The 21,329-nt window shown below is 69.5% G+C and overlaps 1 protein-coding gene across 7 annotated transcripts in view; it reads left to right on the top strand.

Moving 5' to 3' along the window:
• ADGRB1 (adhesion G protein-coupled receptor B1) overlaps positions 1-13,494 on the top strand; it is a gene marked incomplete at its 5' end in the record, with an annotated part of 58,679 nt that extends 45,185 nt beyond the window's left edge. For 2 of the 7 annotated variants that reach the window (XM_079796455.1, XM_079796459.1), the window contains 5 exons: positions 8,950-9,004; positions 10,883-11,565; positions 12,008-12,043; positions 12,184-12,288; positions 12,799-13,494. In XM_079796455.1, the coding sequence (XP_079652581.1) occupies positions 8,950-9,004; positions 10,883-11,565; positions 12,008-12,043; positions 12,184-12,288; positions 12,799-12,996 (1,077 nt within the window). In that variant the 3' untranslated portion in view covers positions 12,997-13,494. Of the gene's footprint in view, positions 1-1,856; positions 1,960-2,746; positions 2,898-3,808; positions 3,879-5,120; positions 5,188-6,560; positions 6,647-7,850; positions 8,023-8,265; positions 8,362-8,949; positions 9,005-10,882; positions 11,566-12,007; positions 12,044-12,183; positions 12,289-12,798 lie in introns of all 7 variants that reach the window. The other 5 variants (XM_079796461.1, XM_079796460.1, XM_079796457.1 and 2 more) reach the window with 5 other exon arrangements.
• Between the last annotated feature and the right edge of the window lie 7,835 nt (positions 13,495-21,329).

Here is a 21,329-nt window from a genome sequence, read left to right as displayed (position 1 = left end):
GTGAGCGTGCGAGTGCCAGCAGGGGCCAGGGGCCGTGAGCCCCACTGAGCAGAGCTTGGGATGGAGCATGAAGTCAAGGTCACTGCCTGCCCGCAGCCCCCACGGCCCAGCCCCATGGGCAGCGCAGGGCCAGCCGATGACTGAGCTGACATCGCGCCGAGGCCGGCAGGGAGCGGTCGATGTGGCCGGGGGGGAGGGTGGAGGCAGCAGGAGGGTCAGCGTCCAGGGCCCCTCCCCCGGCCCCGGCCCGGGTCCCCTGTGGACACGCTGTGTCCTGAGCCCTGCCCTCCCCTGAGGCCTCGGACTCCCCAGACTCTGGAGCGGGGGGGGCAGCCGGGCTGCGGTTCTCCAGGTGCCTCCCCTGAGCTCTGCGGGGCACCACCCTGCTGTCCCTGTCAGGAGACGGCCAAGAGAGGGCCATGACCTCCGAGGCCACATGTCACACCAGGTAGGTCACGGCCCCTGAGCTCTGCCCTGTGCCCTCAGCTCGCCCCCGGCCGCTGGGCGCCGCACTGGAAACGGGCCGGGGGTGACGGTGCCTGACGTTGAGCCGTCGCTCTTGAGTTGAGGCCACAGTCCTGAGCAGCAGTGCTGTTACCCCAGCCCCCTCACAGAGGACAGACCGAGGCATAGACTGGCCAGGTCACTAGCCTGGGGTCACACAGTCCGCTCAGAGCCCCCCCACCTTCTTCCCTCAAAGTCAGGATCAGACCGGGTGGGGCGAGGGGCACGGGTGCTGCTGGACGCAGGCGGCAGAGACCCCAAGAGTGAGCTGTGTCTGAGGGGAGGAGTGCAGGAGGGACCCTGCGTGATAAGGATGAGCCACTCCCAGCCTGGGGGGGGGGGGCAGCTGTGCTCAGTGGCTCCCAGGGCTCTCCCGGCACCTGGCTGTGCTGGAACGTGGTGTGCGGTGAAGTGGACGTGGTGATGGCGGTGATGGTGGTGGTGGTGGTGATGGTGGAGGTCATGGTGATGGTGATGGTAGTAATGGTGATGATGGTGGTGATGGTGGTGGTGGTGGTAATGGTAGTAATGGTGGTGGTGGTGGTAATGGTGGTGGTGGTGATGATGGTGATGGTGATGATGTTGATGGGGTGGGCGATGATGATGATGGTGGTGGTGGTGGTGATGGTGATGATGGTGGTGATGGTGGAGGTCATGGTGATGGTGATGATGATGGTGGTGATGGTGGTGGTGGTGGTAATGGTGGTGGTGGTGATGGTGGTGATGATGGTGATGGGGTGGGCGATGATGATGATGGTGATGGTGGTGGTGATGGTGATCGTGGTGATGGTGATCGTGGTGGTGGTGGTGATGGTGGTGGTGATGGTGGTGATATTGATGGTGGTGTTCATGGTGGTGGTGGTGGTGATATTGATGGTGGTGATGGTGGTGGTGGTGGTGGTCGTGGTGGTGGTGGCAGTGATGATGGTGGTGGTGGTGGTGGAGATGGTGGTAGTGGTGATGGTGGTGGTGGTGATGGTGGTGGTGGTGGTAGTGGTGATCGTGGTGGTGGTGATATTGATGTGGTGGTGGTGGTGATGGTGGTGGTGATGGTGGTGGTGGTGTTCATGGTGGTGGTGGTGGTAGTGGTGATCGTGGTGGTGGTGATATTGATGTGGTGGTGGTGGTGATGGTGGTGGTGATGGTGGTGGTGATATTGATGGTGGTGATGGTGGTGTTCATGGTGGTGGTGGTGGTGATATTGATGGTGGTGATGGTGGTGGTGGTGGTGGTCGTGGTGGTGGTGGCAGTGTTTGCTGGGAGGAAGTGACACATGGTACTGGTGCAGCCATGGGGCCCCAGGTCTTGTCAGGTGAGGCCCTGTGGGCGCTGACCACACCTCCCTCCCCCAGGTACATCCGCTCAGAACGATCCGTCATCCTCATCAACTTCTGCCTGTCCATCATCTCCTCCAACGCCCTCATCCTCATCGGGCAGACGCAGACCCGCAGCAGGGTAGGTGTTTGGCGCTGCCACGCCCATCCCAGGGTCCCCAGATGGGGTAGGCAGTAGGGTGACAATGGGTGATGGGGTGGGCGATGGGGTGGGTGATGGGGTGGGCGATGGGATGGGCGATGGGTGATGGGGTGGGTGATGGGGTGGGCGATGGGATGGGCGATGGGATGGGCGATGGGTGATGGGGTGGGTGATGGGGTGGGTGATGGGGTGGGCGATGGGATGGGCGATGGGATGGGCGATGGGTGATGGGAGCTTAGGAGCTGGAGTTCTCACTGCTTCTCTGGCCACGGCCGCTATGTGGCTCCAGCCGGGCAGAGGCAGGTGTCACCGGCCAGGCGGGCATGGGGACGGGCGTCCCAAGTCTCCGGCTGGACGGAGCTTGGTGATGAGCCGGCTCAGCCTGTCGCCACCCTCGCTGGGCCCAGGCTCCTCTGAGCTTGTCGGTGCCTCACCCGGTGACCCTGGCAGTGGCCTGTCCCTCCGGGCCTCGGGGTCACCACCGACGGAACAGATGGGCTGGGCCGGGCCCTTGGTGGGCTCCCGGTGGCAGCGATGCGTCGGCGCGTGGGGGCGGGTGAGGAAGGCGGGTGGCAGGGTGCCTGTCCCTGGCCGTTCGTGGGCGGGTCGCGCAGCACCCACAGCCCATCTCAGGCCGGGGACCGGGCAGCCCGTCGGTGGCTCCCTGCCTGGGATTTGACCTGGTCACCGAGGCGGCCCTGGGCCGCTCACTGGGCGGGCGTGGGGCCCGGGACGAGCGCCTGCCCAGCCCCCGCCCGCCCGCCAGGTGGTGTGCACGCTGGTGGCCGCCTTCCTGCACTTCTTCTTCCTGTCGTCCTTCTGCTGGGTGCTCACCGAGGCCTGGCAGTCCTACATGGCCGTGACCGGCCGCCTCCGGAACCGCCTCATCCGCAAGCGCTTCCTCTGCCTGGGCTGGGGTGAGTGCCCGCGCAGCTCCGGCCCCTGCTCCCGGCCATGCTCCCGACCCCTGCTCCCCCGGTCCGTGCTCCCGGGTCCATGCTCCCGGGTCCGTGCTCCCCGGTCCGTGCTCCCCGGTCCGTGCTCCCGGGTCCGTGCTCCCGCGTCCGTGCTCCCCAGTCCGTGCTCCCCGGTCCGTGCTCCCGCGTCCGTGCTCCCCGGTCCGTGCTCCCCGGTCCGTGCTCCCGGGTCCGTGCTCCCGCGTCCGTGCTCCCCAGTCCGTGCTCCCGGGTCCGTGCTCCCGCGTCCGTGCTCCCCAGTCCGTGCTCCCCGGTCCGTGCTCCCCGGGTCCGTGCTCCCAGGTCCGTGCTCCCCGGGTCCGTGCTCCCCGGTCCGTGCTCCCCGTCCGTGCTCCCCGGCCCGTGCTCCCCGGTCCGTGCTCCCCGTCCGTGCTCCCCGGGTCCGTGCTCCCAGGTCCGTGCTCCCAGGTCCGTGCTCCCCGGTCCGTGCTCCCCGGTCTGTGCTCCCGGGTCCGTGCTCCCCGGTCCGTGCTCCCCGGTCTGTGCTCCCAGGTCCGTGCTCCCCGGGTCCGTGCTCCCGGGTCCGTGCTCCCGGGTCCGTGCTCCCCGGGTCCGTGCTCCCCGGTCCGTGCTCCCCGGTCCGTGCTCCCCGGTCCGTGCTCCCTGGTCCATGCACTTACGCAGCCCCGTCTCCTCCTGAATCTGAAAGCCGGAGGGGACGGGGCGTCCTGGGCCTTCCTTGCTCGTCTGCATCCCTGCCCCCAGTTCTGCGGTCCCTTCCCCGTCTGCTCACCCCCTCTCACGTGCTCAGTGTCACCCTCTGCCCCAGGCTTCAGAGTCACGTCCCCCCCCCCCCCCCCGGCGCAGCCTGGACGCGGGGGACCGACGCCCTCTTCCTGGTCCTTTCACAGGGCTGCCTGCGCTGGTCGTGGCCATTTCTGTGGGATTTACCAAGGCCAAAGGGTACAGCACCATGAACTAGTGAGTCGGGGCGGGGTGGGGATGTGGGGGGCCCACGCCGCACCCCCAGGCCCTCCCACGGCCCCAGAAGGGCCTCCATCTCAGACGAGAAAGCCACGGCTGGGACAGGGTGGGGCCAGGCCCCAGAGGCTGGCTCCTCGGGCGGCCTCCTCGCCCCATCAGCCAGCTCCTCCCGGCCGAGGGCAGCGGGATGGGGAGGAACCGTGCTGGGCTGTCAGCCTCCCGCCTCCTCCTCGGGCAGGTCCGTCAGCCTCTCTGAGTCCCCATCTGTGGGGCCCGCCCTGCACCAGCGGGACTGCAGGGAGCCCCGGGCCGGGCGGGCGGTGGGGCCTGTTCCGGGAGGAGGTCAGTGAGGCCCTGAGGGTCAGCGGGCGAGGGCGGGGAGCTGAGGGGCGTCCCTAGCGGCCGTGTGGCTTCCCGGGTTGGGGGGGGCGCGGGGGGAGAGGAACCAGGGCCTAACGGCTGCGGGGAGGGGGAGGAAGGGGTGGCCAGAGGCAGGGGGCGCAGCTGATACTGGCTGTGCAGGTTGGTTCACTGTGGAGCCCAGGGGCACAGGATGTGGCTGGACCCTGGCGCAGCGCCCGTCTGGGGAGTGGGGGCAGAGGACATGAGTGAGCAGCCAGTGACTAGAAGCCCCAGGGGGTGAGGCTGAGAGGAAGGAACACCCAGCTGCTGGGGTTGAAGGAGGAGCAGGAGAAGACGGGACGTTGAGCGGGGCTCTGCAGGATGAAGAGGAGTTCGTTGACAGGCAGCCAGGGCGGAAGGCCTGGGGCCGAGGAGGAAGCACAAGAGCACGGCATCCTCGCTGGGCTCCAGGCCCCTGGGGGCCGCCTTGGGGGTGTCCAGGAGATTTGGGGAGGTTGGGGGCTCCTGTCAGAGTGAGGGGTGAGGAAGGGCCAGAGGCATGAGCAGGAGCAGAGGGCCAGCCGCGTTTGTCAGGAAGGAGGGCCTGCGTGGAGATGGGCGGGTCTAGGAGGAGGCAGGGAGGGACAGCTGAGGGGAGGGGTCGGTCAGGGCACCTGGTCCCCTGCCACGCCCCTGCTCTGGGCCTGCTCCTCCATTCATAAATTGGGGTGCTCCTGGCCCCTCCCCGAGGGCTCTGAGGCTGGAGAATGAGGTGAGGGTCCCAGACTCAGGGCCTTTTGCCTGCGCTGACCCTTCTGCCCCTCACCTGCCCGCCCCCCTGGGAGCTGTGGTTCCCCCCGGACCCACGCCTGCCCGTAACCAGCGTCTCCCCCACAGCTGCTGGCTCTCCCTGGAGGGGGGGCTGCTGTACGCCTTCGTGGGACCCGCTGCGGCTGTGGTGCTGGTAGGGACTGCCCCGTGGCCCCGGCTCGGCCCTCGGTCACCCACGTGGGGGGGGGGGGGCAGCGTCCACTGTCCCCTGGGGTGGCGGGGAGGGGGCAGACCCTGGGCTGGGAGAGCGGTTTCTGGGAGCGTTTTGCCTGATCCTTGGGGACCAGCTGTGCACCTGCCACGTGGGTGCGTGTTTGAGCGAGGGACGGGGTGGGTGGGCCAGGTGGGCAGATGGAGGAGGGGCCGGGCTGTGGGCCAGGCCTGGGCGGAGCCGCCTCCCTGGATGGGCTGAGAGGAGCCCTCTCCCTGGCCCCGGAGGCTCTCCTCCCGCTGTTTCCCACACTGTGCCCAGGCCCCTCCCACAGCCCAGCTCACCCAGCGCCTTTATTCCGAGACGGGGCAGGGAGGGGCGGGGCAGGGAGGGGCGGGGCAGGGAGGTCCCCAGGAAAGCCACCTCCACGGGGTCAGGCCGCGGAGCGGAGGGGGGCAGGGCCGGACCCGCTGGGTGTGAGGTCAGCCGCCCGGACCTCCGGGCCCAGGGTCTCAGGTCAGCGAACGCGGAGGCCCAGGGTCCCCCAGCCACAGGACCAGGCAGGTCAAGCAGCCTCTCTGCGGGGGGCGCAGGGAGAGGGGGGACCCCGGGAGCTCCGGGGCCTGGGAGGGTCCGAGGGGGGCCCCTGGGGGTGCTTCTCAGGCTCAGTGAGAGCGAGGCAGCAGAGACTGCCCTGAGCGCCCAGCAGGCTCCGCTCCGGCAGGTGCCGGCCTGTGACGAGCTCCCGGGTGGGGGTGGGCTCCCCGTCGTGGGCGGATGCAGCAGCAGGGGTGCGGGGGGGGGGGGGGTGGCATGGGGCGCGTGTGGGCGTGGCGGCAGCGGGACGGGGCGCTGAGGCCCCTGTGCCCTGAGCAGGCAGGTGCTTCCCTGTCAGCCCCACGCCGGGGAGGGCCAGGCTCTCCCAGACCTGACCTCTGACCTCGGGCCATGGCTGACCGACGTGCATGGCAGATGGGCCTCGGGGCTGGTCAGCGCAGCCGCCTGAGGACCCTCCGGGGCGCCCACCCGTCCCGCCCGTGGGTAGACCCGTCACCTCTGAGTCACCTGAGCCCCGGGGTCGCCTGCCCTTCTGCCCACCGCCCGCCGGGCTCCCAGGTCGCAGCAGCGCCTGTCGGTGGGGGAGCCGCGTGGGAGGCCTGAGCTCCGATGCCCAGCCTGTGGGGGCGGGAGGGTCCGTGTGGCACGAGGGCCCCGGCCAGCGGCCGAAGGAGACGGCGGGTGAGGGGGCACGGTGTGGGCCAGGCTTGCCTCTCCCCGGGAGCCCCATCCCCTGACGGGCGCGGGGTGGGGCACAGCGTGGGCGGAGCATGGGCACCCACCGCCTCTGCCCGCAGGTGAACATGGCCATGGGCATCCTGGTGTTCAACAAGCTCGTGTCCAAGGACGGCATCACCGACAAGAAGCTGAAGGAGCGGGCAGGGTAGGACCAGAGCCCGCAAGCGGGGAAACCGAGGCACGGCCTGTGCGGGCGCCCAGCGACCTGCCTGCTCGGCCGCGGTGTCCCCATCCGGCCCGGGCGGGGGGGGGGGGGGGGAGTGGGGGGTTAGGGCCTCAGAAGCAGTGGAACCGGTTGCCCTCGGGGAGCTCACCTCCGCCAGGCCCCTCCCCCTCGGGGTTGGGCGCCCGCCGTGTGCCTCGGCGTGGAGGATGGGCCCGGATGTCCCACCTGGGAAAGGGGCCCAGAGAGGGCAGTGCCTGGCCTGAGGGCACACAGCGCTGCCTGCTGCAGGGGGAGGGTGCTGTCCCTCCAGCCCACGGGGACGGTGGCCCTCTCTGGCCCCCAGCCCCTGAGCCCCCTCCCCTTCCCGTTCCTCTGCCTGTCCCTCAGCCTGGCTAGTGTCGGCACTGGGCCCCGCCCGCCCTGGGCCCCGCCCGCCCTCACCCCTGCGTGCCAGTCTTGCTTGGCCTGTGTGTCTGTCTCCTCGCTCTCCCTCATCCTGCGCCTCCCAGCTTCTCTCCTCCCAGTAGCCTGTGCTGTGCGGGGAGGGGCCCGGGCTGCCAAGGGCAACGCCTGAGTGAGGTGCTCCTGGAGGACTCCCTGGAGGAGGAGGCGAGGGCTGAGGAGCAGCGGCAGCCCCTCCCCTGGGACGATGGGCAAGCAGGGCTCACCTGGAGGAGGAAGCGCCTGTCAGTCTGTGCCCGTCTGTCTCTGCCCGTCCCTGACCTGCCCGGCCTCGTCTGTCCTGTCACCTCCCTCCAGCTCCTCCCCTCCCTCCCTCTCTGTCCAGAGCTCAGAGCTCAGAGGCCTGACCAGGCGCCCCTCCCTGTGGCCATCTTTCCCCGGGCCTTTCCCCCTGACGGGGCTGAGGGCTGTGGGGCCCTGGGAGCCGGAACCAGCAGGGGCCTCCTCCCCTGCCCGTGGCCTCCTGGGCAGCCAGGGCCCGGGTGTCCCAGAGAGCCCCCTCCCCGGGCACCGACCTCCCGCGTCCCCATCGCCCCTGGGAGCCCTGGTTGCTGGCAGAACTCGGGGGGCCTGTCAGGGCGGGGTCTGTGCAGAGGGTGGAGGGCAGAGACCCCGGAGAGGACACCGCCTGGGCCGGGGAAGCCGGCCCCGTGGGAGCGAGGGGGCCGAGGCCGGGCCCGGCTGGGGTCCCTCCCGCAGTCCTGACGCGGCCCGTCCGCAGGGCCTCGCTGTGGAGCTCGTGCGTGGTGCTGCCGCTGCTGGCGCTGACCTGGATGTCCGCCGTGCTCGCCGTCACCGACCGCCGCTCCGCCCTCTTCCAGATCCTCTTCGCCGTCTTCGACTCGCTGGAGGGCTTCGTCATCGTCATGGTGCACTGCATCCTGCGCAGAGAGGTGGGGGGGGGGGCTGGGACCTTCCTGTGCCGTGCTGCTCGGCCCCGGGCACTGCGTGTGCGTGTGTGTGTGTCGGGGGGGGGGTCCTTCTGGGGCCGGGAGCCACCCGAGATGTGGGCAGCCCCATGGCAGCCAAGACTCCTGCTCTGGGCCTCGTGGGTCAGCCTCCTCGGGCGCCGCCAGGGTCCCGTCGTCCACAGCCCGAGCTGCCGCTGACCTCTGACCTGTGCTCTCCGCCCCCAGGTCCAGGACGCTGTGAAGTGCCGCGTGGTGGACCGCCAGGAGGAGGGCAACGGGGACTCCGGGGGCTCCTTCCAGAACGGCCACGCCCAGCTCATGGTAGCCCCGCCGGGAGGAACTGGGAGCCCAGGGTGCAGCTGGGGAAACTGAGGCTCCCGGGTCGGATCCCTGGTCCAGGGCTGGGGGTCAGGCAGGTCACGTTGATGAGATCTGGGTGGGGCTGGTGCCCCGGGCCTTGTCTCAGCTCCCGGCCTCTGCAGCTTCTCCCTTGGGTCCGGCCTGGCCTGTCCACTCACACCACCTGCCGTGGCCCTGTCCCCAGCCAGACCCCCTTAGGACCGGACTCGGGGCCTCCACCCCAGGTGCCCCCCTGCGCACCCCGCCCTCTCCTGCTGCTCACCCTGTCCAAGGAGATGCCACCTTCTCCGGGGAGCCCTCCCTGACTGCCCCTCGGGTTGCCTGTTCCGGCCCCGGTAGTGCCCTAGGTGAACCCCTGAGCGTGGACCCCCTTAGGCCTCAGGACTGTGTACACACGTACACTGCCACGCGTGGGCACACGCCTCCAGGGCATGGCGGCAGCCCCAGGGTAGCCCTTCCCCCCCACCTGCAGGCCTCGCGGATCCCCGGGCAGCGGCAGCTCTGCCCCCTGCCCCCGCCCCCGCCCTCACCAGCCCGTCTTTCCTGCAGACCGACTTCGAGAAGGATGTGGATCTGGCCTGTAGATCAGGTGAGCGCCTGACAGGTGAGAGCGACAGGTGGCCCTCGCCGGGGCCCACTTGCTTCTTTTCCTTTTCTTCGTACGTCTGTCCATTCATTCGTCCGTCCTCCTCCGACCCCGCCTCCCACAGCCCCACACCCCACACCCCCGACCGAGGAACTGCTGCCCGGAGCCCTGGCCGAGGGGACACCGCCCTCGGGGTCTGGGCCCAGCCAGACCTGTTGGCACCAGCGCCCACACCTCCCAGCCCCGCCCCCGCCGAGGCAGCAGCCAGGGTCTGTGGGTAGCCGAGGTCTTGGCCCTGGAGAGACCGCCTCCCGTCAGCCCAGTCCTCAGCACCCACAGCTCTGCGCGTCTCCGGCCTCCACCTCCCCCTCGGAGGGCAGGGACGCTGGACAAGCTCTGTCCCCGCCCACCTCCCCTCACTCCCCTGCCTGCCCGCCCGCCGGCTCCTGTTCTGTGTGTCCTTCATTTCCTCATTGTGCGTCCAGCCGTGGAGGAGGGTGGAGTGGGTTTTCAGATGGGGGTGCAGGAGGAAGGCAGGTAGGACCCACCGCTGAGCCCTAGGCTGCGCTGAGCTTCCTGGAAGCAAAGGCAACAAGGGAATGAATTTCCCAATAAAAGGAAGCCCCCCCAAGAATCCTTGTTCTGTGAACCAAGGGTCTGGGGCCCTGACAGGCAGTCTTTCGGGGGGGCACCCTCCCTCTGGTCTGCCAGGTGTTTGAGGACCACCTTCTCCAGAGACAGCCCTGGAGAGCTGGGACAGCCCCGGGGGGCGGGGGGCGCCAGCTGCTGCCAGGGAGACCCAGGAGGGCTCCCTGGAGGAGGTGATCTCTGCATTGGGCTGAGCAGCGGCTGGAGCCGCCCCCCTCTTAGGCTCATGCTATCTAGCCAACTTCCCTGGGAGGAGGCCTCAAGTCTTGGGGGGCTTTGGGGCCTGGCCCAGCCCTGTTTGGGGGGCCTCCAATCTCTTCCTAATCGGGGATATGGCTCAGCCCGGCCTTGGCCTCCTGAATGAGTGGCTGGGAGGGTGGGGACGGTAGGAGGGTGTCACCACACAAGCACCGAGTGTGCGGGAAGCAGGGACCGGGGTGCAGTAGGCACCCCAGCCAGGGCTCAGGCCCGGGAGGAGTTTGGGGGGCACGTAGCCTGGTCCGTGGGCTCAGGGCTGCTGGGAGGTGGGCGGGAAGACCTCAGTGGGAGGGGCAGCAGGCGGGGCCCTTCCTGGCCCTGGGCACAGGTTCGTCCAGAAGATGTGGGTCCCCTTTGGGGCCACAGAGAGCGGAGGTCAGGGCTGCCGAGGGGCCGGTGTGGCATCCGGACCGCGGAGCGGAGCGGCCGGGAGGAGGCCTGGGAAGCGCCGGGCCGTGGCGGGCGAGTGGCCGGCTGGGCCGCTGGAGGCTGTGTGCTGGCCAGCGGGACGGAGGCAGTGGCCCGTCGATCGCTGGTCCTGGGCTGGGCAGTGTGGCGGGACCCGGCCACCGGGACACAGGGGAGGGTGCGGTCAGAGCCGGCTCGCCGAGGTCGGCCCTGAGGGGCTGGTGGGCAGCCGGGCCTGGCCGCTCCGGGGCCTCCGGGGCCGGCCGAGGCTGATGGGCCGGTAGGATGGAGGCGGGTGGCGGGCAGGCTGGAGCGCAGGTCAGAGGTCACGGCAGCCTGGCCCCCCTGCAGCTGGTCAGGAACGGGCTGTCCCACCCACACCCAGGAGCTGTGTCCCTGACCCTGGGCAGCACGGGCCCCCAGGGCCATCGGAGGCCACCCCGCCTCTGAAGGGCATGTGGGGGGGCACCGGCCCCAGCCTTGTTGGAGGGTACGAAGGGGACCCCGGCTGCCGCGGCACCGAGCTGGGGGGGGTACCCGAGGGGCTCGGGCCAGGCCCCCTGACCCCGCCCCGCCCCTCAGTGCTGAACAAGGACATCGCCGCCTGCCGCACGGCCGCCATCACGGGCACCCTCAAGCGGCCCTCGCTGCCCGAGGAGGAGAAGCTGAAGCTGGCCCACGCCAAGGTGCCGCCCCCCAACTTCAACAGCCTCCCGGCCAACGTGTCCAAGCTGCACACGCACGGCTCGCCACGCCGCCCGGGGGGCCCGCTGCCCGACTTCCCCAACCACTCGCTGACCCTCAAGAAGGGCCGCGCGCCCAAGTCGTCCTTCGTGGGCGACGGGGACATCTTCAAGAAGCTGGACTCGGAGCTGAGCCGGGCCCAGGAGAAGGCCCTGGACACGAGCTACGTGATCCTGCCCACGGCCACGGCCACGCTGCGGCCCAAGCCCCCGGAGGAGCCCAAGTACAGCATCCACATCGACCAGATGCCGCAGACGCGCCTCATCCACCTCAGCATGACGCCCGACGCCGGCCTCCCGGCCCGCAGCCCGCCCTCCCGCCAGCCCCCCGAGGCGCCCCCCGCCCAGCCCCCGCCGCCCCCGCCGCCGCCGCCCCCGCCCCCACAGCAGCCTCTGCCCCCGCCGCCCACCCTGGAGCCGGCGCCCCCCAGCCTGGGGGAGCCCGCCCCCCACCCGGGGCCCAGCACGGGCACGGGGACCAAGAACGAGAACGTCTCCACCTTGTCCGTGAGCTCCCTGGAGGTGCGGGCCGCGGGCGGGGGGCGGGGGTGTGGGCAGGGTCCCTGGCGTCCTGGGCCGCGGGTTGGCCACACGGCCAGCGTCCGGCTGGAGTTGTCCCCTTGGCCGGCCACGGCCGCCCTCCAGCACCCACCCTGCCCGCTGGGCTCGGGCCACGGCAGCCTCTCTCGGGGTCCCGGAGGGCGGCCTCGCCCACGGCCAGGGACCTGCTCGCGTGGCGCCCTCTCTGAGGTCGGGTGGTCACCGGAGTCCCTCTGAGACCCACCAAGCCAGAGGCTGCCCAGGCCCCGCGGGCTGTGGGACGGGGGCTCCGAGGCTGGGGGTCTGCGCCCAGGGGCTGCATGGGTGAGGGTCCCTGCGGCCGTCCTCAGGCGAGGAGAGGCCAGGACGGGGATGGGGAGGTTGGGGGGCTGGTTACAAAGGCACACCACCCTTCCCCCCACAGAGGCGGAAGTCGCGGTATGCGGAACTGGACTTTGAGGTGGGTCCCGTGTCCCGTCCCCAGACACCTGGGCCCCTGGCCGGGCAGCTCGGGCTGGGCCGCAGGCAGGGCGGGGCCGGGGAAGGGGGCCAGGGGCGCCCTCGGCGCTCAGGGTCTGCCTGCCCCCCCGCCCCCCGCAGAAAATCATGCACACGCGGAAACGGCACCAGGACATGTTCCAGGACCTGAGCCGGAGGCTGCAGCACGCGGACAAGGACAAGGAGGTGCTGGCCCCCGAGAGCAAGGTCTGCGGGGGCGGGGCACTGGGCGGGGGTGGGGGGGCAGGGGGCAGGGGGTGGGACCGTGGGCGAGGGGCAAGGCGCCGAGAGAGAGCGGTAGGTAAGCCTGCCCTCTCCTGCCTTCCTGTGACCCCACTTCACTCAGTTCATTGGTCCAGCCTTCCCCTGGCGGCCCGGCCCGTCCATGCTGCCCCTGGGGGGACGGGGACGCGTCCGGGCGGGGCAACTGCCTCTCAGAGGGGGGGACAGCCATGCGGGGGACGCCCGTGCCCTTCCCTGCAGGCCCCCCCAGACCCTGACCCCGGAGGGGGCCGCAGCCCCTGTGCATTCTGGGCAAGGCTGGGCCTCCCACCCCGTCTGTACCTCCATGGTGGGTCCTTGCTGTTCTGACTCCTGTCTGCATCCTTCTCTCCCTCTCCCGCTGTCCCTCCCTCCCTGCCCTCCCGTCCGTCCACTGCCCGCGGCCACCACTGCCCGCGGCCACCACTGCCCGCGGCCACCACTGCCCGCGGCCAGCAGCCAGAGAAGCAGCAGACGCCCAACAAGCGGCCCTGGGAGAGCCTGCGGAAGGCCCACGGGCCGCCCGCGTGGGTGCAGGAGCTGGAGCCGCTGCCGCCGTCGCCCCTGGAGCTGCGGGGCGTGGAGTGGGAGAAGTCGGGCGCCACCATCCCGCTGGTGGGCCAGGACATCATCGACCTGCAGACCGAGGTCTGAGCGGCGGGCGGTGGCCACACCGGACGGAGGAGGGATGCTGCTCGGCCCGCCGCTGCCGCAGGACGGGCACAGACGCTCGAGGGCGGCGGGCCAGGCCCGCGCCCGGCTCAGGGCACTCGGACGGCGGCCGCGGAGGCCCGCAGTGCTGGGACCAGAGCCAGCGGGACAGGAGGCGGCGGCCCCGTGGCACAGGGCGCCGGAGGCCAGAAGGTGCCTCCGCCCTCCTCGGACCCAGCCCCGGCGGTCGGACAGGCGGCCGGGGACAGTGCCGGGCTGGGTGCGGCCGGCACCGGATGCTCACCTGAGCTGCTGCAGCAGAGGACCCGCCTGCTGGCGGCGGCCTGGCACCGTTTTTTAGACGCCCCCACCCCTCGGGAAGCAGCCAGCCACCCGCCCTGCCCGGCCCGCCTGCCCCGGGCGGGACCAGGGCCTCCGGACGAAGCAGGGCTGGGGAATCTATTTTTTCTCTCCTTTTCTTTTCTTCAATAAAAAGAACTAAAAACCCACGCCCTCTCTGTGCGGCCTTCCTGGGGCCCCTCGGGCTGGGGCTGGGCGGCCTGGTTGGCATCCCGGCTTCACCTGCCCAGTGCCCCCCCCCCGTGGGCCATGGCCCCCAGGCCTGTGGTCACGTGGCTCCGGGCAGCCTCTGGCCTCCCGGGGGGCTGGGGGGCCTGATGGGAGCCTCGGGTGCTGGCCGGCCCCTCCTCAGACTTCGAGGGGCACAGGGCAGGCCTGACCCCCTGGCCACGACCTGAGACGAAGAAAGAAATGCAGAGCAGGGACATGGGGAGAGGGGGGGAGCCTGGAGCCCTGGGACCCCCGCCTCTGGCTGGCCTTGGGGGCCCCGTCCCCTCCAGAACCCCTGCCCTCCTCTGCGCCCCCGTCCCACCCGCCTCCCCCGCTGTCCTGGGCCAGGGCCAGGGCGGGATTGGGGCCACAGTCCCAGGCTCCGGGACGCCTCCAGGCCGTGGTGGCCCCCATCAGAGGCAGGTGAGAGGGACAAGTGCGAGCACACCCGAGGTGCCCTCCTACGCCGGGTGCGGGGCACACGCCAGGCCCCCTTCTGTCCCCCCCACCTCCCCCTCAGCTCACAGCCCACGACGCCCCGTTTCTGAGCAAGAAACTCACAGGGGTCCTGCCTCTTCTCCGCGCTTCCAGCAGGGGGCGGCCTGAGCCTCCGTGTGAGCCCGGCTGGGAGCCGAGGCGGGAAGGATTGACCAGGCCCCGCCCTCAGGGCCTCAGGCGGCCAATCCACACCTGTGGTCCCAGAGGCGATGGACTGAGGCCCCGCCCCCAGGGCCTCAGGCGGCCAATCCACACCTGTGGTCCCAGAGGCGATGGACTGAGGCCCCCGCCCCCAGGGCCTCAGGCGGCCAATCCACACCTGTGGTCCCAGAGGCGATGGACTGAGGCCCCGCCCCCAGGGCCTCAGGCGGCCAATCCACACCTGTGGTCCCAGAGGCGATGGACTGAGGCCCCGCCCTCAGGGCCTCAGGCGGCCAATCCACACCTGTGTTCCCAGAGGCGATGGACTGAGGCCCCCGCCCCCAGGGCCTCAGGCGGCCAATCCACACCTGTGTTCCCAGAGGCGATGGACTGAGGCCCCGCCCTCAGGGCCTCAGGCGGCCAATCCACACCTGTGGTCCCAGAGGCGATGGACTGAGGCCCCCGCCCCCAGGGCCTCAGGCGGCCAATCCACACCTGTGGTCCCAGAGGCAATGGGCTGAGGCCCCGCCCCCAGGGCCTCAGGCGGCCAATCCACACCTGTGGTCCCAGAGGCGATGGACTGAGGCCCCGCCCCCAGGGCCTCAGGCGGCCAATCCACACCTGTGGTCCCAGAGGCAATGGGCTGAGGCCCCGCCCCCAGGGCCTCAGGCGGCCAATCCACACCTGTGGTCCCAGAGGCAATGGGCTGAGGCCCCGCCCCCAGGGCCTCAGGCGGCCAATCCACACCTGTGGTCCCAGAGGCAATGGGCTGAGGCCCCGCCCCCAGGGCCTCAGGCGGCCAATCCACACCTGTGGTCCCAGAGGCAATGGGCTGAGGCCCCGCCCCCAGGGCCTCAGGCGGCCAATCCACACCTGTGGTCCCAGAGGCGTTGGAAGAAGGGGTTCCGGTGGGGAGGCCACCACGTCATTCAGAATGAAAGCGACGAAGCCGAGCTGAAAGGGGCTGCCTGGCACGGGCTTCCCTCGGCACCTGCCCCGCCCCCAGCTCACCATTCAGCTCCGGCATGGATGGGCTGGGTGCCCTCTCCTGCGGGTGACGGCAGTGACCGTGGGTGAGCGCGAGTGGCCCACCCGGACGCACAGGGACCGCGGTGACTGCGCGGCCACCGGTGACCCAGGACGAGGACCGCGGAGCGGGAGGGAGGGGGGCCAGCCGCCGCGGGAGCCGGTGCGGAGCGCGGCCGGCCCAGCAGGGGGCGCTCGGGCACTGCGCTGTCCGCACCGGAACCGAAGCCCGGGCCGCCGGTGAGACGGGGCGCAGCCGGCCCCGCTGGGCTCCTGGCAGCTCGTCTGACCCACCCGTGGCGGGGGCGCCGCCCGCGTGTGCGTCCTGGACGCGCCCTCCACACACGCCCTGTCCCCGCTCCACCGGCCGGGCCCTGTCCCCGCTCCACCGGCCGGGCCCCGTCCCCGCCCTGAGCCTGTGCGGGGCGCTGTGGGGCCGAGGGGCTGAGCCAGGCGGGGCGCCGGGGGCCTGTTCCTGCCGCTGCTCGGACGGCGGGACCGGCAGGGCCCCGATGGCGCCCACAGCCGAGGTGGCCGGTCTGAGCCGCCGTCCAGGTTCTAGCTCCTCAGGGGCAGCTCCCGGCCGCTGTGGCCTCTCCACTGCATTCCCTCCACCACGGGCTCCCCTCCGGCCGGCCCGGCCCAGAGAGCTCTTGGCGTTCTCATCGTCCGGCACGTTTGTGCGAGTCCAGGTGGCCAGCCCCCACGGCAGCTGAGATCTCCTCCTGCACTTCATCCGCCATCAGCAGCTCCACAGCCCCGCGAGAGGGGGAGCCGGGGAAGGCGGGGTCACCACGCTGGGAAGACAGTTGTACCGCAAAGGTGGTAGCGAGCTCTGGGCTGGAGCTGGAGCTGCAGATCCTGGTGGTGCTGGTAGTGATGGTGGTGATTATGGTGGTGATGGTGGTGGTGGTGGTGATGGTGAAGATGGTGGTGATGGTGAAGATGGTGAAGATGGTGATAGTGGTGGTGATGATGGTGATAGTGGTAGTGATGATGGTGATGGTGGTGGTGGTGGTGAAGATGGTGGTGATGGTGGTGATTATGGTGGTGATGGCGGAGGTGATGGTGATGGTGGTGATGGTGGTGATGGTGAAGGTGGTGATGGTGGTGGTGGTGATGGTGAAGATGGTGGTGATGGTGATAGTGGTGGTGAAGATGCTGATAGTGGTGGTGATGATGGTGATGGTGAAGATGGTGATAGTGGTGGTGATGTTGATAGTGGTAGTGATGATGGTGATGGTGGTGATGGTGAAGATGGTGAAGATGGTGATAGTGGTGGTGATGATGGTGATGGTGAAGATGGTGGTGATGGTGATAGTGGTGGTGATGATGGTGATGGTGGTGATGGTGATAGTGGTGGTGATGATGGTGATAGTGGTGGTGATGATGGTGATGGTGAAGATGGTGATAGTGGTGGTGAAGATGCTGATAGTGGTGGTGATGATGGTGATGGTGAAGATGGTGATAGTGGTGGTGATGTTGATAGTGGTAGTGATGATGGTGATGGTGGTGATGGTGAAGATGGTGAAGATGGTGATAGTGGTGGTGATGATGGTGATGGTGAAGATGGTGGTGATGGTGATAGTGGTGGTGATGATGGTGATGGTGGTGATGGTGATAGTGGTGGTGATGATGGTGATAGTGGTGGTGATGATGGTGATGGTGAAGATGGTGATAGTGGTGGTGAAGATGGTGATAGTGGTGGTGATGATGGTGATGGTGGTGATGCAGTAATAGAGCTGCAGGTGGAGGTCGATGGTGGTGGGGAGTGACTTTGGGGTGGTGACGCCCACAGCGGCAGCCACGGGGTCTGCACTGCTGATGGTGGTGCTTCTGGGTTGAAATGAGGACCTCACGGCCACCCTGTCCCTCCCTCCCACAGACGGGAGCATCGGAGGCGGCTGGTGACTCCGGATGGAGGAAGGAGCCGCTCGGGAGGGTGACTGGCGTGTCTGAGTCACCGGAGGGGGTGGAGCTGACGGGACTGGCATTCACCAGCCCCCACAGCGCTGAGACGTGCAGGCAGCCTGTCCTCACCCGACTCCGTCTGCTCAGTCCCCTCCCGGCACCAGCGCACGGTGCCCGGAGGGAGGGTGCCCGGGAGCCCTGGGCCCTGCGGGAGCGGCCCTCCTCCGGCGGGCAGGGCTCTGTCTGGGAAGCCTTCGCACCGCCCTCCAGCCCCCCTTCCTGGCCCCCCAGCCGCCAGCACGCTGCTGCCAGGAAGTCCCCCCGCAGTCCCCGCTCCTGCCGCGTGGGAGGTTCTGGCCTGAGCAGGCTGTTCTCAGTCCCTGTGTCCCCGCAGCCCGAGGACCCCTCTGGGCGCCGTCTGGGCTGCTCCGGACCCCCAGTGGACCCCCAACCTGCTGGCTCCCCCTGGGCTCACTCAGGATGGACAGACCCTCCAGGCGCCCACGTCCCCAGAGAGGAGCAAGTCCTCAATGTTCCAGAACCTTCCATGGCTGGGAGTGCCCTCCCCAGACCAGCTCCACCCGCCCCAGCTCACCGTGACCTCCTGAAACCAGGCGTGTGCCCGGGGCACGCGGGCCTGGCCGCTGCCACCTCCCTGAGTGACGGCAGCTGCTGGCCCCCCAAGAAGCCAGAAACGGCCACCACCCTCCTCGCCACCCCCCTGCCTGGGACAGCCCTTTCTGCCCGTTGTCAAGTCTGGGGCCCCAGCCCGTGGCCCCTGGTGTCCTGGCTGGAGGCACGATTCTGAGGCGGCCCTGCCCCCAGCGCCCGGGAGGTGCCCCCAGACCTGGAGCTCAGGGGTGCAGGCAGGCCTCCACCACATTCCCACTCACACTCCCTGCCAGGGGTCCAGGCAGGACTCGGACCCCCTACACCGTGGGTCGCGGGAGGTGGGGTGTTCCTGGGCCCTGTGGGACCCCGGCACACGGCACCCCCGTGCTGTCCCCGCGCCCTGGCGGGTCTGCTCAGGGGAGCCCAGCGAGGCCACGGGGGCGAGACCCCCGCCCAGGGCAAGCTCATCGTGGCCTCTGACCCCACACAGGCAGCAGGACTGGCCGGAAGCAGGAGCCCTGGCTGGCCCGCCCCTCCCGCTGGCCTCAGTTTCCCTCTGAGAGCAGGGCACCGTCTGTACTCAGCACGCCTCCAGGCGGGGGAGCAGCGGGGTTTTCTTTCGGCCTAAAATAACCCCAGGGAGTCGCTGCCCACGCAGGCAGAGCGGCTCAGCTGAGACAGAGCCGGAAGTGAGGGCTCCCCGCTGTGGGGGGGAGCTCCTTCCAGGCGCCTGGCTGGTGCTGCACCCTCTCCACCCCCCCACCCACCGGGACAGCAGGCCCGGAAGGAGGAGCACCAGGTTCCCAGAACTGAGGAGGCGGCGGCCTGAGGACACTCATCTAGAGACGTGGGCTCACGTGCGGCATCTCAGGGTAAATGCAGGCCCCTCCCCAAACCCCAGGGCCGTGTGGGCAAGGGGCTTCCTACAGGGCCTCCCCTGGCACCCCAAGTCTGGCTCCCAGTGAGGGGGACCCCACGGGGGTGGGGCCAGCCGCAGGGCGAGGGCGGATCCAGCCATCTGGGCGGAGGAGGTGTCGGGGCTCAGCACGGCTCTGGTCCCAGCCGGCCCCAGCACCATCTGGACCCCCCAGGGAGGGGCCCGAGGCAGCAGGAGCTCCCCACCCGGCCCTCCCATCGCCGGGGCTTCCTGGGGAGGCAGGTGGGGGGGCTGGGAGTGGGGTTTCCCGGACAGCTCAGCGCCTGTGACCTCAGGGCCCTGCCCCACGCCGGTCTCCTCACCGCCAGCCCGAGCCCGCCCAGGCCCTCCCAGGCTCAGCGCCCCATCCTCAGAGGGGAAGCGGCCGGCGGTAGATATTCCTCGCTTTCCCGCATCCAGCGCCGCTAGAGAGAGGTCCGGGTCCTGAGTCGGGGCGGCTGGGGACTGAGAAAACGAGAGACAGACACAGCGATGGGAGGAAGGAGCTGGGGCCGGGTGGGACCACGCTCCTCCGATGGAGGGACAGGGGCCCGGAGCCCACGCCCGTCTTTATTTTATACACAAATCCCAGGAGGTTTTACTAAAGGTCGAGACGAAGGAGGTTGTGCGCGTTCTTGGGTGGGCCCGGGTCTATTCACTCCTGGTGCTTGGCTGCGTTTAGGTAACAACCCCCCCCCCCCCCCCCCCCGGCGCCTGGGCTGGAGGTCCAGCTGACAGCGCGCCCGCCTCCGGACCCAGCTGACAGTGGTCACAGGAGTGCCCGTGCCGCCCCGGGCGCTCTCCTCAGCCCACGGGCTGCGGGCGGAAGAGTCGGGCCTGGGGCGCCAGGCCGGGAAGGAGGAGGGCTGGGGTGCGGGGGCTGAGGAGAGGACGGCGTGCCTGGAGGTGGCGCCCAGATGGGCTGCCCGCACACAGGCGGGGCCGCTGGCAGCACGCAGCCCAGCTGGGCAGAGGACGAGCAGGGTGCCGGGGGCTGCCCCCGAGGGTGGGAGGAGGGAGGCTCTGCCATGGGGCCCCTCCCCCGAGGAGACGCAGGCACCCGAAGTCATCGGTGAGCCCCAGGAGGGACGTGGGGCCCAGCCCTGCAGACCAAGCTGAGCTCCTGCCCAGGCTGCCAGATGCCCTGCTGGCCCCCCGCGTGCCCATCCCCAGCCCTGCGCCTTCCCGCTCTGCCGCCCCCACAGGAGGTGTCCTGGATCAGGAGAGGGTGGGGGTCCAGACCCCGCAGGACAGGCCGCACAGGGCCTCTGCTCTTCTGACAGCTGGGGGACGGAGAGACCCCGGGGAAGCAGGCCCAGCAGAGCATGCTAGGGGGACACAGAGCACCTGCCTGCCAAGGTTGTGCAGGGACAAGGTCACCAACGTGGGGACAGCGGAGACACGGGCCACCTTGTTGGTGTCACTGTAACCGCCCTGAGGGGCCGCACAGCGCACTGCCCTGCCTCTCTCTCAGGCCTCAGCTGGGTTTCAGGCGGACAAGCGGCCGCGCTCCCACCTCCAACCAGAGACACGGTTTACCAACCTGTGCGCACTGACGGCCTGAACAGCTGCGACCCCAACAACCCTGCTGGGGGCCGGGGGGTTTTCCACTCGCTTCCTCCCTGGGGTGGGAGTGAGAGAGCGGGCCAGCGCCAGCCTCACCCCTAACTCTAAACCTAACCCTAGCCCTAGCCCTGACGTCCTGACCCTGACCCTGACCCTGACCCCTACCTCAGCTCCATCACTGGCTCTGGGAGGGCCCTGGTTTCTTGTTTTCCACTCACCATCTGTTGTCAGCTGTTTGGGTTCCTTCAATTTTCTTTTTTGTTGTTTCTAAGCCTGTGGAGACCTCCCTACTGTTTCTGGTGTCAGCAATGCATAAAAAGCACATGTACTATATTTTTTCCAGGTCTAGTTGTATTTTACTTTTTAAATTATTAATAAAGCCTGCATTATTATTTCAGGTGTTAATTTTTAAAAAATGACTCCAGTAGCTGAGGCATCTCAGACCGCCAAGCCGCAGGCTGTGTCCAGCTCAGTAACCGTGTGTGTGTGTGTGTGTGTGTGTGTGTGTGTGTGTGCCAGGGAGGGGGGTGCAGGGGGGGGGCACTGACTGAGGCCGCAGGGCGGGGCAGGCGCAGGGCCTGCTGGGTCCCGCCATCACGGTGAGTGGCGGTGGACCCGGTGCGCTGAGGCCCTGGCTGTCTCAGCGGGAGGCGCCCGCAGGCCCGGCAGCACTCTGCGGGGGCAGCCTCCCTGCTGCCTCTGCCCACTGCCACCCCCAAGCTCTCCACCAAGACATCCTCCTTCCCACCTTCGTCACCCCCCCCCTCGGGGAGCGCCCCACACGCTGCCCACCCTCCCCTCTGACTGCCCCTCCCCCGGCTCCCGCAACCCGCAGGCCTCACCGGAGCCAGCCCCCCGCCCCTCCCCCACCGGGCACCCCACAGGCTCTGGGCCATCCGCAGCCCCCAGACGGGCATTCTCTGCTTCCCAGCCTGCCCCCCGACTTCCAGCTGAACCCCCATCCGTCCTCTTGGACCCCGGGCATCAGGCCCCTTGCCTTCACTCAGGTGGCCCCTCCGCCCACCCCGCTGGCTGCCCGCTCGGCCCCTGCTGACCCCCCCTCCCAGGTGCCCACCAGCTGGGCTCCAGCTGCCCT

The sequence above is a fragment of the Cnephaeus nilssonii genome (assembly GCF_951640355.1).
Source record: "Cnephaeus nilssonii genome assembly, chromosome: 18".
In the NCBI taxonomy this organism is placed as follows: domain Eukaryota; kingdom Metazoa; phylum Chordata; class Mammalia; order Chiroptera; family Vespertilionidae; genus Cnephaeus; species Cnephaeus nilssonii.
The sequence above is the reverse complement of the archived record's forward strand: the minus strand, read 5'-3'. Positions and strand labels throughout refer to the sequence as shown.